The sequence below is a fragment of the Euleptes europaea genome, chromosome 2, assembly GCF_029931775.1.
Source record: "Euleptes europaea isolate rEulEur1 chromosome 2, rEulEur1.hap1, whole genome shotgun sequence".
In the NCBI taxonomy this organism is placed as follows: domain Eukaryota; kingdom Metazoa; phylum Chordata; class Lepidosauria; order Squamata; family Sphaerodactylidae; genus Euleptes; species Euleptes europaea.
In genome coordinates this window covers 26,879,382-26,894,036 of record NC_079313.1, presented here as the reverse complement: position 1 = coordinate 26,894,036, position 14,655 = coordinate 26,879,382, and the positions used below count along the sequence as shown (strand labels likewise).

Sequence of the window (14,655 nt, the reverse complement as noted above, 5' to 3'; positions counted from 1 at the left end):
ACCCATCTGGATAAGGTGTGAGTGGAGACTACCTTCCCTTTGTTTGTACCCTTAAAACAAATAAACAAGTTGTCATCCCGTCTAAATGGTCTTGATCTCTGTAAATAGAATAACAGTGCCCTCCGCACATCCAAGGAGTGAAGCTGCTGTTCTGAAGGGGACTGTGGGTTTGGAAAAAACACAGGTAAGGTGATGTCCTGTGAGAGGTGAAACTTAGATATGACCTTGGGGAGGTATGACAAGATTGGGCGTAGGACGACCCTATTGGGGAAAAACCTGGTAAATGGAGGGTCTGATCTAAGGGCTCTCAGGTCACTGACCCTCCTAGCCGACGTTATGGCTACCAAGAACGCCGTCTTGTATGACAATAAGGATAAGTCACACGAAGCCATAGGCTCGAAAGGCTTTGACGTTAGGTGAGAAAGGATCAGGGAAAGACTCCATTGCTGCACCGGAGTGTGCACCTGAGGAAATAAATTCTGAAGTCCCTTCAAAAATTTTCTACACAGTTTATTAGAAAACAGTGAGGAGGCATCGATACCATCATGAAAGGCCGAAAGAGCCGCGAGGTGGCATTTAATGGATGAGTTAGAAAGACCACCGTCCTTCAAGGACAGGAGGTAGTCAAATACAAGTGGTAAGCGACACCTCTGTGGTTCAATCCCCCGTGACAAAGCCCAGGTCGAGAACCTTGCCCACTTGAGGGTGTATGCTTTCCTGGTGGACGGTTTGTGTGATGACAGGAGGACATGGGCCTGGTAATACGGAATCTATCAAACCAGGGCTTGGCAGAGTAGGGCTGGACAGTCAGGACATATTTTTCTTGCCCCCTTGATCCGGGGGGGGTAGCCCCCTTTCTTTCCCCGCCCCTTAGGGGTGAACGTTTTGTCATGTTGGGGAGCTGAGTACTGGCGGGACTGGGATTGTTGGTATCCCCAGGATTGGGGTCTAGTAAATTTCCCAGAATAGTATGGCTGGGATTGTCTAATATAGAAAGGTTTAGGCCTATACGAGGGTGCAGACTGTTGGGTGACCCCCAATGATTTTGCAGTCGCCTTCTGTTTCTTGAGGTTACGTAGTACTTCATCTGTTTGTTCACAGAAGAGCACCTTCGCATCGAAGGGCATATCCTCTATTTTGGCTTTTACATCCTGTGTTAGAGAGGAGGCTCTTAGCCAGGAATGGCGTCTAAGAACAATACTTGATGCCATGCCCCTACCCGAACAATCCGCCATATGGCGGGCTAACGCTATCTGGTTTCTACCCAACCTCTGGCCCTCTAGTTGGATGCTCTTAAGTAGGGCTCTCTTGTTCTCAGGTAGTACGTCAAAAATCTCAGACACTCTGTCCCAAAGGGACATTTGGTATTGTCCCATAAGGGCTCCGAAGTTAGCGATACGGATGCCTAAAGCGGCCGAGGAATAAAGCTTACGTCCCAACCTATCTAACTTACGCCCCTCCTTGTCGAGAGGGGCTGAGTGAGAGCCCGATTTGTACTTTGCAGCTAATACCTCAGTTATGATGGAGTTAGGCTAGGGAAGTTTATATAAAAATTCAGCCCCTTCCTCTGTAATCTTATACAAATTCTCTACCTGTTTGATAGAGGCTATCACTGAGGCAGGCTTTTGTCAAGTCACCACCGCGACCTCTTTAATGCCCTGCACCATCGGTAGTGTGGCAGGGCCTGCATCTGGGCTATACAGGACCCCATGATTGGGTCAGATGGCTTGGGGTCAGCTTGGATCGTTATTAAGCCCAGAGCTTTAGCAGGAGCTCCGAAAAAACCTTAAGGTTTTCCGTAGGGGAAATCGGGGTAGGATCCCCAACCATGTCCTCGGGGGAGGGGAGGGAAGTGTCCTCAGAACACAGCTCCGATCCTATGTCGTCCTCCGAGCATTCAACGTCGACGATTTGCCTGGCTCTCGACACCGAAGCTAGGTCTTTGGCGGCTGTCGACGTCGATGAGAGAAAATCAACGGGTCCCGCATCTGTCACTGGGGTGACATCCCTATGGCGCCGACGGGGTACGGAGTCGAGGGGAGACGGTAAGCACCGTTCCTTAGCACCCGAAGCTGTGGTTCTCTCCGCCAGTTGGAAATAGTCCGAATCTGTCTGGCGTCGTTGGTGCCAATCGGAGTCGAACTGACGTCTCTGATAGAGATCGGCGTCGAATTGACGCTGAGGATCAAAAAAGCCAAGAGGTGGGTACCAAGGGGGAGGGCAATATCCCCAAGGGCCCCAATCCTGATAACCAGAGAAACTCTGTGGCCGGTACATATGCTTCGGCAGGGGTTCCTCTGGGTCGGAGATGATGACCTCTGGGATCTCCATAACCTCGTCGTCGGACGAAGAAAACTGAACCTCCAGCCCCTCTGGCGATGGGGTGTGAGGGCGCCTTAAGAGTGTTGCCGCACTCTGCAGGCGATTGCGGGGGCTACAACCCCGTTCACCCGGCGGAGTAGAGTCCCTGCTTGAGGGTGCTCGGCGCTGAGGCGAAAGCGATCTCTCGGGGATCCAGCGCCTTTCCTCGATGGTGCTCTGTGCCTTGGCGACTGCCTGTCACCGCTAGCAGCCTACGGTCTTGAAGGCGCTCCCTCTGGAGCCGACGTTGTCGACGCCAACTGCTTCGATGTCGAGAGAGTCAAAGTCACTGGCGCTGAGTGCACCGAATCCCCCCCTCTTATTTTTTGGGGAAGAGAGGTGTTTCTTCTTTTCTTTATGTTTTTTAGTAGGTGGTTCAGACATGGCTCTCGTCTCCCTAGGGGTCTGGTCGGTTCCCCTCTTAGAGGCAGTACTAGGAGAATCTAGGGATCCCGGTCTCCCCGCTTGGTCTGGACGGAGGGACTGCTCATACAGCGCGGCCATTAATTTCTTTGCCCTATGCTGGCAGCATTTTTGGGTGAACAGTGAGCAGGCCTTGCAAGACGCCACCACATGCCCCTCTCCCAAGCATAACAGGCAATCCTGATGTTCGTCCGAAGACGCCATTTTCATGCCGCAAGAGCGGCACTTTTTAAACAGGGCCATGTCCATCTATCTAACTTGCGAAACGGAGGAGGTAAAATTTTTTAACGATTTACCTCACACAACTCTTTAATCTGTTCAAATCTAAAACGTTGTTCTCTCCGCGGCGGCAGAATGAGAACTGAGGGAAGAGTGCTCCCCACCCCCCGATCATGTGACTCCAGGGCGGGAAAAGCCGTTAAGGCTTGGTCACAGACGGGGGGAGGGGAGCGCTCCTAGGGAGACGACTCTTCCAGAAGCTTTGTTAATCTTCTCCGTGGCTGGCCTGAACCTGCGCAGTCCCACGTGGGACTGCACAGAAGCCCTGAAAATGAATATAAGCAACTATTGTTCATACATTGAAAGCAGATTGACTTAGACTGAATCCAGTGACAATAAGTAAATGATGAGTGCCCATTGGGGGGGGGGGGGAAACCAGTTGAGGCCTTGCTTTTCTCACTGGAAAGCGTGCAGAATCTTTATTGCTTTTGGCTGAAGGCCATTACAAGTGTCAAAATAACAGGAGTTCAAGAATACTGACTCAAAGACATAAAATCAAGGCTATTAAATAATTAAAGCTAGATTTCCCACACGTAAAAACATAATTTACTTCAGAAATGCGATTATAAGCTTCTTGTTAAAAATAAAAAACCACACATGGCAATTTACTGCCAAATCTAAAATAGCTTTTGCTTGAAAATTCATAGTTACCAGAACATAAAAGAAATAATCTAAGTTATACATGGATCTGTACCAGATAGGGAATAATTTAGGGATCTAAATTCATTGCATTGTTTATTGCAGTATAGTGATTAGTATGTTGGACTAGGATCTGGGTGGCCCAGGTTCAAATCCCTGCTCTGCCATGGAAGCTTGCTGGGTGAATTTGGGCCAGTTATACACTCTGTTTAAGCTGACAACAAGAGGGTTGTTGTGAGGATAAAATGGAACAGAACTCTATAAGCAGCTCTGGATCCCCACTGGGGAGAAAGGTAGGGTATAAATGAAGTAAATAAAATAAGTTGGAGGAGTGAAATCTTTCAACCTTCAAGAAGCTGATCCATGTCAAAATGTGGATTTTAAAAATTCAGGAATTTCTCATCTATAATTAATCTTTCCTATGGATGAGCAACATGACTGAATCAGTCTTTCAAAAAGCACTGCCTGCCTGGCCCCATAGTGAGTCCAGAGGCAAAAAGAGTATGCAAAGGGAGCTGTCGGAGGAGGAGGAAGAATAGGAGAAGGAGGAAGAAGAAGAGGAGGAGGAAGAAGAGGAGAAGGAGGAGGAAGAGGAAGAAGAGGAAGAGCTGGTTTTTATATGCCGACTTTCTCTACCACTTAAGGAAGAATCAAACCGGCTTACAATCAACTTCCCTTCCCCTCCCACAACAGACACCCTATGAGGTAGGTGAGGCTGAGAGAACTCGGAGAGCTGTGACTCGCCCAAGGTCACCCAGCTGGCTTCACGTGTAGGAGTGGGGAAACAAATCCAGTTTACCAGATTAGCCTCCACTGCTCATGTGGAGGAGTGGGGAATCAAATGTGGTTCTCCAGATCAGACTCTACTGCTCCAAATTACTACACCATGCCAGCCATTGCACTTGTGAGGGTGGGCGGGGTGAGCGTATGTGTCTTGACCTTCTACTCACATGACTCCATTCACAAAGCAGGATTATGAGAATCTTGCCATTGATCGGTACGACACAGGTGCTTCATATTAAACAATTATTTCAAACAGCAAACCCCAATCAAAAGGATGAGGAAGAACTACCCTGCCATTCATTTTTGACTTACACACTTGCCCTGTATCATTTTTAAAAATGGGGGCAGGGGGAGTCTAATTCAAGACTTCATTCTGTACATTCAAAGTACGCTGTCATGCTGTACGTTTATTGAAGAAAAAGACCAGAGGAAGAAAAGGTACATGCATCCCAAGCCTCTACATGGGCAGTTAGGAGTATGCAATGCTGACTAAGGTACATTTCCAAGTCAAGCAAAGGTAGGACTGCAGCCCGAGGCAGGAAGCTATTCTACTGCAAACCAGATTATTGCTGGCATTGTGTATAGTCTATGCTGCTTTAAAATGAAGCACCAAGGGAACCCTAATTCTGGGCCCAGAAAAGCCAAATCCTGAAAACTAAATTATGCAAATTAAGCAATTTGCAAGATTTATCATTTTATATAATTTATTCTTCATTTTGTATTAGGTGGCTTCATTTATATTTTGGTTCTTCGAGCTATGGAGAGCAGCGATCCATATCCTGACTAGTGGAAATGTTATTCAGCAACCTACTGGGGCTTTGAAATTTCACTAGGCATTGCTTATACCTTTCCAAGCATACAGAAACTCACTTTAAAAAACAAATGAATAAACAAGAAATCCAATATTCATTTTAGGAGCGTCAGCATACTTATACAGCCATGGCTACTTCAATCAGGTGGTATGAAATTTCACAACAGAGCACAGAATTCACTCACCACTTTGGCAACTGCTGCCGATGCTTTCGACAGCTTATCTGAAGCAGTTTTGATCAGTTCCTCCGTGTCGTCCACCCGGCTGCGGGCTTGCTCAGCAAGGTTTTCTGTATCTGCCACTGTCTTCTGGATGTTCCTTAACCGGCCAAGTTGACCAGACAGGGTTCTGTTGATCTCATGGAGACGATCCATCAAGCCCTGATCTACATCTGGGTAGAAATGTAAACATCCCATGGAAAAAACTCATTTTGTTTCAGGGGAAAAAATAGAAACTTGGGAGGAAATTGGATTATATGCCTGAAGAAGCTTTTTTACTCATTCTGAAAGAGAAAATATTTCATATGAATTTCTTTTTAGTGCGTCTTCAAATTTTCCATTTCCCCCACTGGCAAAATGGGGGAGGGGCACCTCAGGACAAAACAGGGGGTGTTCCCCACAAAAAAAAATATTTCTTGTTTTTTACCTGGGCCCTCACATCTCTACATCTGAGAAAGGCAAGGTAATAAAATATGTTTTCTTCATTTACCACATTTCTATTAATAGCACAAAGACAGGCAGGGATTAAAATAAAGGCAACTCGGAACAGGCTTTAATGATTAACAACTTTTACTAAACGATATGAATAGAAATGCAAAAAAAAAAAAGGCAGGGGAGAGATGCATTGGCTTCCAGATGTTGCAGAGATCTGGACAATCTGCCAAGGTCTAAGCAATGATGAAGATGAAATAATCTTGAATGAAAAATTAACCTGATAGTGCACTAATTTGAGATAACCCTAAAATGTGTCTAGATTTCTTCATAGACCAGTAGATAGGATTACAGCAGAATCGCTTCAAATTCCTTACTACAACTCACTTTTCCTGGGAAACCCCTGACTTTTCTCAACTCCAAAGTAAACAAAAAAGAATAAGCTGCCCTTTATGCAACTTTTTAATTACCAACTTCAGAAAAGGGATTTTAAAATTTGGTCTTGGATAGATACAAATATCGAAGTTGTTAACAACAAGCACTGGAGGCACAGTACTTCAAACATTACTTTCAAAGATGGGTGTGAGGTATTCTTGGAGTGATGAAAGCATCCACCTACCTTTGCTGTTTTGGGCATTCTTAAGCAAGTCCATGACATCTCTCTCTGCATCCTTCAACCTGTCTTCAAAGGCCTGATCTGTTATGGTTTCATCACCTGTTCCTAGGTTGGCTATAAGATTTTCCAGCTCCTGCAGTCTCTCTCGCTGTTCTGCCACCTAAACAGGGAAGGACAGATGGAAGGAATGGCTAAAAGGTCTCTGTCCTAGGGCAGAAGAGACCGGTCAGGTGCCAAGCATTTAAGACTCCAGCAGGTGTCACCCAATCTCTGTGCAAGCAGGTATAGGTAGGAAAAGTAGGATTCCACATGGCTGCCCCTCACAGAAATCTCAAGAGGACACACAGAAAATACCTACGGGAGATGTAATGTCAACACCCAACATGGAATGGCCTACCTGAGGCCAGAAAGGCTCCTACACAGCTGACATTCTGCAAACTATGTGAAACAGAATTGTTCAGGAAGACATTTCTATAAAAGTAGGAGGGTTATGCTACAATGGAATGGTTCAGGAAGGGCACAGAACTAGGGACTATACCACTGGATGTGTTATGTATTAACTGTTTATTATATGTGTGCCCTCCATCCTAGAATTCACCTCAATGTTTAGTAATTGGGGCTGCACATCACACAGGCTCCAGAAAGTTTCCATGCTAGTAAGACTGGCAAAGCGAAAACTACAGTGAAGGAAGTAATGGCTTCCCCCAAGTACCAAGTACTTCAGTGCTTTCAAAAGCAAATGGCTCTGGCCAAAAAAACAACATATAGGTTACCATCTCACAGACCTGCAAGATTGTCCCACCTGGGGACAGAGACTACTAAAGCCGACTGGCTAAATAGTTGTTTTTTTCTTAACCAGGAAGAGCAATAAGGACCCTAGAGGGGGTTGACTGTCAAAGGGAAAATTATAAAATGCCTGGACAGGAGGAGGAAGGTGTCTTTTATGTCCTCCATCTTGGTCTTCTCTTTGGATAAGCACAAGCCATAAAGGACTACACCTTCATAACAGGATTCCATCCTCACCCCATGTCGAGAAGTCCCAAATCTAAGAACTGAGATAATGAAGGACTTCTAAATGCTACAACTTCAAGAATTACTAGCCTATAAGATGGCTAAACTTACAGCTTTTATTAATGAAAGTGATAATGAACAATTTTGGGGGGAGTGGGAGGCGTGGAGAATATACTGTGAAAGTTATTTCTCAATAGGTCAATTTAAAGGTTATTCCTTAATATAATCCCTAATTTGAACTTCTTATTATAGATATTTTAGAATATTATACGAACTGGATTTGATAATATAAGATAAATAAGATAAATATAATGTAAATCTACAAATGAGGATTACATGTTGGCAAAAGTATATACAAATTAAATGCTAGACAGAATAGAGTGAAGGGGAAGTCCCTTTTTTTTGTAATAGATAATTGTCTTTGTTTTCTACTCTGTTTAAATGTATAAGAATTATATGATGAAAACTGATTTAGTTTGTAATAAATGAGAAAATAATAAAAAAAATATTAAAAAAAGAAGAATTACTAGCCTATCCTAATTTAAAATCTGTTAGGATATATAGAGTTTAGGATTAGAAGGATTGTGTGCCTTTTCTTTATATCCTTGCTCAGCCTGATGCTGTGTCCAGACCAAGTGTATGTTTTTTGTTCATTTATTAAACTTTCTTATAATTTGAATTACCAAAGCCTTTGTACCCATATTGTGGCTGTTTGGTCCAACTTTTTTTTTAAAAGCAGTAAAAAGGAGTGTGATGGAGAGGAGAAGATCCTGCCCTCTTTTCTCCCCAATTGGATTCAAAAATGCTGACCAGAATGCTGACCGGGGGGGGGGGGGGAGAGAGAGAGTTTAACTGTCAACAGCCAAACAGAAGAGTGGGATTTTGGAGGAAGATTGAATAGGCTGCCATGGCTAGGCAGGGAATCCAGTAGGGACTGTAGTATATGATTTTAGACAGACAGTGAATTGTTAATGTTGTCTAGTTATTATCTTGTAATCTGAACTGCTGAATGAACCAATATTATCCTCAACACAGTTAATCCACTACACACCTGTAGGATCCAAGGAAAAGGAGTCTGAATTTGTAGTTGATGTGCTCTCTGGTTCAGGATTAAGAAATCCTGACACAGGTGTGAAAGCAAACATACTAAATACCAAAAATCCACGTTACCTCACTCATCTAAGGTGGACAGTAGACTTGCTATAGTAAACATAATAGGGCATGGAAAGTGAGGTGGTGCACAACTCTCCAGTCTGAAGGGCTTGTTATTGGTAAAGTGGTAGAAAATAAAACAACAGGAAAAAGGCCTGGACCAGGACAGGAAGCAGCAGTAAATGAACTTGCCGTCTCTGGAGATGAAAAACTCGAAAGTGATAGATCATCCCTGCACTAGCTAGGAAGAGTGAAGACAGGAGGAGACATTCTTTCAGATTTATTGGTGACAGCAGTTACTATCCAAAGAAAAGTTGAGGGGAAGGGTTTCCTAGCAGGGCAAAAGAGCTGGACAGCAGCAGGGTCTTTTCTGAACTCTTAAGGACCAGAGGGAACGGGGCTTGCAAGACCATTCTGTCACAGTAGGTATCATCCTGCTCTTACTACATTGTTTTCTATTTATGTAATACCAGTTTCTGCATTGTCTGACATATCCCTTCTGATACCTTTTGCACTGTTTCTAATTTTTGTAACCATAGTCCTAGGGTTGTAAGCTCTGAGTTGGGAAATACCTGGCGATTTTGGGGGCGGAGCCTGAGGAGGACGGGGTTTGGGGAGGGGAGGGACTTCAATGCCATAGAGTCCAATTGTCAAAGTGGCTATTTTCTCCAGGTGAGCAAATCTCTATTGGCTGGAGATCAGTAGTAATAGCAGGAGATGTCCAGCTACCACCTGGAGGTTGGGAAATACCTGGTGATTTTGGGGGCGGAGCCTGAGGAGGACGGGGTTTGGAGAAAGGAAGGACTTCAATGCCATAGAGTCCAATTGCCAAAGTGGCCATTTTTTCCAGGGGAGCTAATCTCTATTGGCTGGAGATCAGTAGTAATAGCAGGAGATCTCCAGCTACCACCTGGAGGTTGGCAACCCTACATAGTCCTATTGCATTTCTTATTAAATGTTTTGTGCTATTTGAGTACATTAACTTATACTGTGTAATCTGTCTTGAGTTTCATTTAGAAAGGCAGACTTATAAATAAAGTAAATAATAAGTGAAAGTAAATGAATGGTTTGCAAATGGTGGGCTAGCCTTGGGAACATATACTCCATACTCCTCTGGAGCAATTTCCCCTCTCCTTTCCCAGAATTAACAATGGTTTCACATTAAATAGTGCCAATGCAAACAATGCTTAATATAAACCAGGTTCCCCTGAAACTATGGATCTGCAATGGTGCTCAATAGCTAGATTTATATGGGTGAGGAAAGTGGAAGGAAATATAACACTGGGGGAGGGGGAGGGGGAAGGAACTTGAATCCTGAGAACAATCTCCTGCTTTACAAACCATGGTTTGCAGAAAAGTAAGCATTACATCTACATGGGCTAAAAATTAAAAGCTTCAAAAACAATAAAAGAAATAAGAACATGAGCCAAAGATATATATATATATTTTAAACTAGTTAAATGCTAGCAGAGACCTAAAATCGATACACATATCCTGATATAACCAAGGCTCTCTCCGCTTAAAACATTTGGGTGGTTAAAGAAGTTTGGACTGCATGTAAAGGGGGCCTGGCAAACCCACATGCATGAAAGTTTGGGGTTTACAACTGTTAACATTTGTTACTTATAACATAAAATTCCTTATTGCTTCAGACCTGCTTGGGCTGTCACTCTACTATACCCCCCTCCCAGCCCAATCCCAGCTGGTTTCCCTGCCTACAAATTAAACAAGGCATGATCACACAATTTCCAACCTTATCTTTCACCAATCTGTAACAGGCAGGACACTCTTGGCAGCCTGGCCAGGACCGGTTGTAGAAGTAGTTCTCTTCACACTGGTCACAGCGAGTCCCCACAAACCCTTGTTTGCACTCACAGCGACCGTCCTCTTTACACTGAAGGGAATGGGAACCCTCAGGGTCACAGTCACACGCTAACAAAAAGAAAGAAGAATAAAGGTAGAGACAAGAGGAAACAAAACTTGACTGAACTGATATCTTCCAGAACGTACACAAAGAGCCCTGTGGTACTTTAAAGACTCACAGATCTTAATCTCTAAAGTGCCACTAATGTTTGTTAGTCATAGGACTAAAAGGTGTCACAGGACTCAAGTCTGTTACAAAAACACACAAACAAAACCCTCAGAATCACAGCTACCCCACCAGAATATGGACATGCTCAGTTCTCACAAACACCAGACAAGGTGGCCTGATCTGTGTTTGGACTGTACTACTTCAGGTGGGGACTCATATGAGCAAATGCTCCCTTGCGCAGGAGCAAAGACAAATTCCCTGTGCACAGAAAAACCAGCATATCATGCAGGTTAGGCTGCATCAGAGAAAGGTGCTTCAGCCTAGTCTGATAAAGTTTATTGTTTGTGGCCGAAGGCAATCACAATCTATCATACAAATCGTTGAAATAACAATATAACATAAACTAACACTGAAATAACTTTAAAACAGTCTGACCCCCAAGAAGCTAGTAATTAAATTTGTTAAATTCCCTGATTAAAAACAGCTTTAATTTCGTCTTCTCCTCAACATAGTGGGGATGTGTCACCTCACTTGCTCTTTACGAGAACTAGGACACAGAATTACAACTAATAATGAATTACATTACATGCTGAATCATAACTAATAATGAAGTTCAAGACAATACATTCTCCTGGATTGAATAGGGATCTGAGATTCCTGTCTCATTACCAATGCTAATTTCTCCATGTCTACTACCCCTCCGCATATCACGCCTAATCCAATCACGCCTACTAATGTCATTTACTTGCTTTTGACATTTACATTGCCATTGTGTGTCTGAATTCACTCTTCTCTACTTATGGACAGTTGGACTCACATTCTAGCTGTATATGAAGAAGTGAACTGTGGCTCATGAAAGATCATACCCTGCCAGAAATTTTGTTAGTCTTTAAGGTACTACTGGACTCTTGCTCTTTTCTACTGCTATTGACAGACTAACATGGCCACCCATAGTGATCTAGGACATAGAATGATTGCTTCTTGCATCGCATTTTAATGCATTAAATCCATTCAGGTGAGGCAATGCTCATGTTCCACTATGTAACAAGGAGGACATTTTTAGTTATGAATTCCCATTCATCTTCAAGTGTTACTTACCAGCACAACACGATAACACACTGTGGCTAATGTAGGCTCCAACATTGTCTCCTTACAAACCAGAGTGATTGGAAGCCAGCAGTGCAGTTGGATGTGCATTCTCTCTCCCTTCTCCAGAGGGATTCCCCCCCTCCTTCCATCCTTGACAACATTAAACAGGGCGAACCACTGCAAACTAAGCCTCCAACACTCACTTAAATCCACTGTTTCAGTCTTTGCTTTATGAGGACACCATGGGTGGCATCAATGTATATTCAATGTACACAAGGAAGGGAGGAGAGGGGAAAGTGCTCTGGAAAAAGGAGCCCCAGCAGTCAGTCCTCTGGCTGGCTCCGTATTTGTAGGAAGCCAACCCTGAAGTAAACATTTCACTTGTTCTTGAAATATTAAGGAAGCAGAGACTGGAAAATTTAGATACATTCCTATGTATGTCCCAATTTTTTACACTTTGCATGTTCTAAAGCCTGAGCTAGCAGCTAAAAGCCATATTCCGCAGGAGTCAAGAAAAAAATAGGTCAGTTCCGGGACAAAATTCATCACAAGTGTTTGTGACAAGGAGCAGCAGATGGGTTACAAGCAAATGTAATCAGAATGCCCTGGAGGGAAAGAAAGACGGACGTGTATGGCACACAAAAAACAAAAACATCCTCACTGGACTTGAAGCTCACGCAACGTGCAAGAAACGGACAAGAGAAAAAATGGTATCATGCTCTCTGCCACAGGAAGGTTGTTTCCCCGCTCCCTGACAAAATGAACTCTCCTTTAGTTGCTGGTTGCCAGGACTTGTGTGAGCCACCACAGACCCCAGACAAAGGTCCTTTTGGCACCCCTCTTTACTCAACCAAGATCCAACCCAAACATTGTATGGAAATGTGGTTTGCCCAGGTCGACTGAACCCCCGCCCAAGGATGATTTGGGCCCCTGGACTTTTGCCCCTCTAGTTCCCACCCTCTTGATGGTCTTGCCTGTTGACCAGAAACGGCAAGAGCGAGGGGAAAGAGGCCCCAGGCTCTGCCACCAGGGCCACATAATCACCACCAACACCCAAGCAATGCCGGCCGGACCATGCCCAATTCCCCGAGAGTCTTCCTCTCTCAGAAAAATGGGGGTCAGACTGCTCTTCAGGCTGAGGGGTGTTCCTGCTTCCCAGTCCACTATTTAGGAGCCGGAGAAATTTGAACATTTCTTGGGTCCCTGGGAGCTCCCGAGGAACGTGGAGCTCAGATCAGTGTCTCTAGCGGAAGCCCTGGACCTGGCTTGCTGGGGATAAGGGCAGGCTATATATTTGAATAAATAAATAAATAAAACACACTGGGAGATGATTTCTTAAAGCACAAATATAACAAGACAACCAAAACCAAGCAGATCTAGAGGAAATGGAGGAAGACCACAAACAGATGCAAAATGAGATGGGAAAAAATTGTGTTCCCCGCTCCCTCTTACGTTTGCAGCCTTCAGGACCAAATCCAAAATGGTTGGCCTCACACCTCTCGCAATGCTGGCCAGTGATCCCTGGCTGGCATTCGCATTGCCCGGTCTGTATGTCACAGTGTCCGTTAGTGGAACCCAGTGGATGGCAGTCACACCTAGGGGAAGTGAGGTAATGAGTGATTTTGAGCATCAAAGCACAAGCATGTGGTTCAGAACATGCCGCCACCAGGATTTCATGTGCCCATCAAACAAGATTCACCCTTCCCCCAAGAGCAGTTCACAGCACTTCTGGCACAGGTATGGGATACAAGACAAAGAAGAAGAAGAGTTGGTTTTTATATGCCGACTTTATCACTTAAGGAAGAATCAAACCGGCTTGCAATCACCTTCCTTTCCCCTCCCCACAACAGACACCCAGTGAGATAGGTGGGGCTGAGAGAGTTCTGAGAGAACTGTGACTAGCCCAAGGTCACCCAGCCGGCTTCATGTTTAAGAGTGGGGAAACCAACCCGGTTCGCCAGATTAGCGTCTCCCGCTCACGTGGAGGAGTGGGGAATCAAACCCGATTCTCCAGACCACTGCTCTTACAGTGAGGGGAAAAAGTATTTGATCCCCTGCTAAATTTGCCCATAATTTTAATGGTAGGTTTATTGTAGCTGTGAGAGACAGAATAACAGGAAAAACCCCAGAAACCCAGAAGACAAAAGTCAGAGATTGATGTGCATTATAATGAGTGAAATAAGTATTTGATCCCCTATCAACCAGCCAGGTTAGGGTTAGGGTTCTGCTGTCGACAGAAGCAATCAATCCATCAGATTCCAAACTAGCCACCATGACCAAGACCAAAGAGCTGTCCAAGGATGTCAGGGACAAGATTGTAGACCTGCACAAGGCTGGACTGGGCGACAAGACTATTGCCAAGCAGCTTGGGGAGAAGGTGACAACCCTAACACTAACTGTCAACCTCCCTTGGTCTGGGGCTCCATGCAAGATCTCATCTCGTGGAGTTGCAATGATCATGAGAACGGTGACGAAGCAGCCCAGAACTACACGGGGGGAACTTGTCAATGATCTCAGGGCAGCTGGGACCATAGTCACCATGAAAACGGTAACACACTACGCCGTGAAGGACTGAGATCCTGCAGAGCCCGCAAGGTCCCCTTGCTCAAGACAGCACATGTACAGGCCCATCTGCAGTTTGCCAATGCACATCTGAATGACCCAGAGGAGAACTGGGTGAAAGTGTTGTGGTCAGATGAGACCAAAATCGAGGTCTTTGGAATCAACTCAACTCGCCGTGTTTGGAGGAGGAGGAATGCTGCCTACGACCCCAAGAACACCATCCCCACCGTCAAACATGGAGGGGGAC

General features: G+C 44.7%; 1 protein-coding gene across 1 annotated transcript in view; it reads right to left on the bottom strand.

The window, feature by feature from the left end:
* Positions 1-14,655, bottom strand: part of LAMC1 (laminin subunit gamma 1) — a 168,506-nt gene that overhangs the window by 15,577 nt on the left and 138,274 nt on the right. The window contains exons 16-19 of the mRNA XM_056845439.1: positions 13,299-13,441; positions 10,479-10,657; positions 6,566-6,722; positions 5,482-5,687 (exon numbers count right to left, since the gene is read on the bottom strand). Coding sequence (XP_056701417.1) covers positions 5,482-5,687; positions 6,566-6,722; positions 10,479-10,657; positions 13,299-13,441 — 685 coding nt within the window. The remainder of the gene's footprint in view (positions 1-5,481; positions 5,688-6,565; positions 6,723-10,478; positions 10,658-13,298; positions 13,442-14,655) is intronic.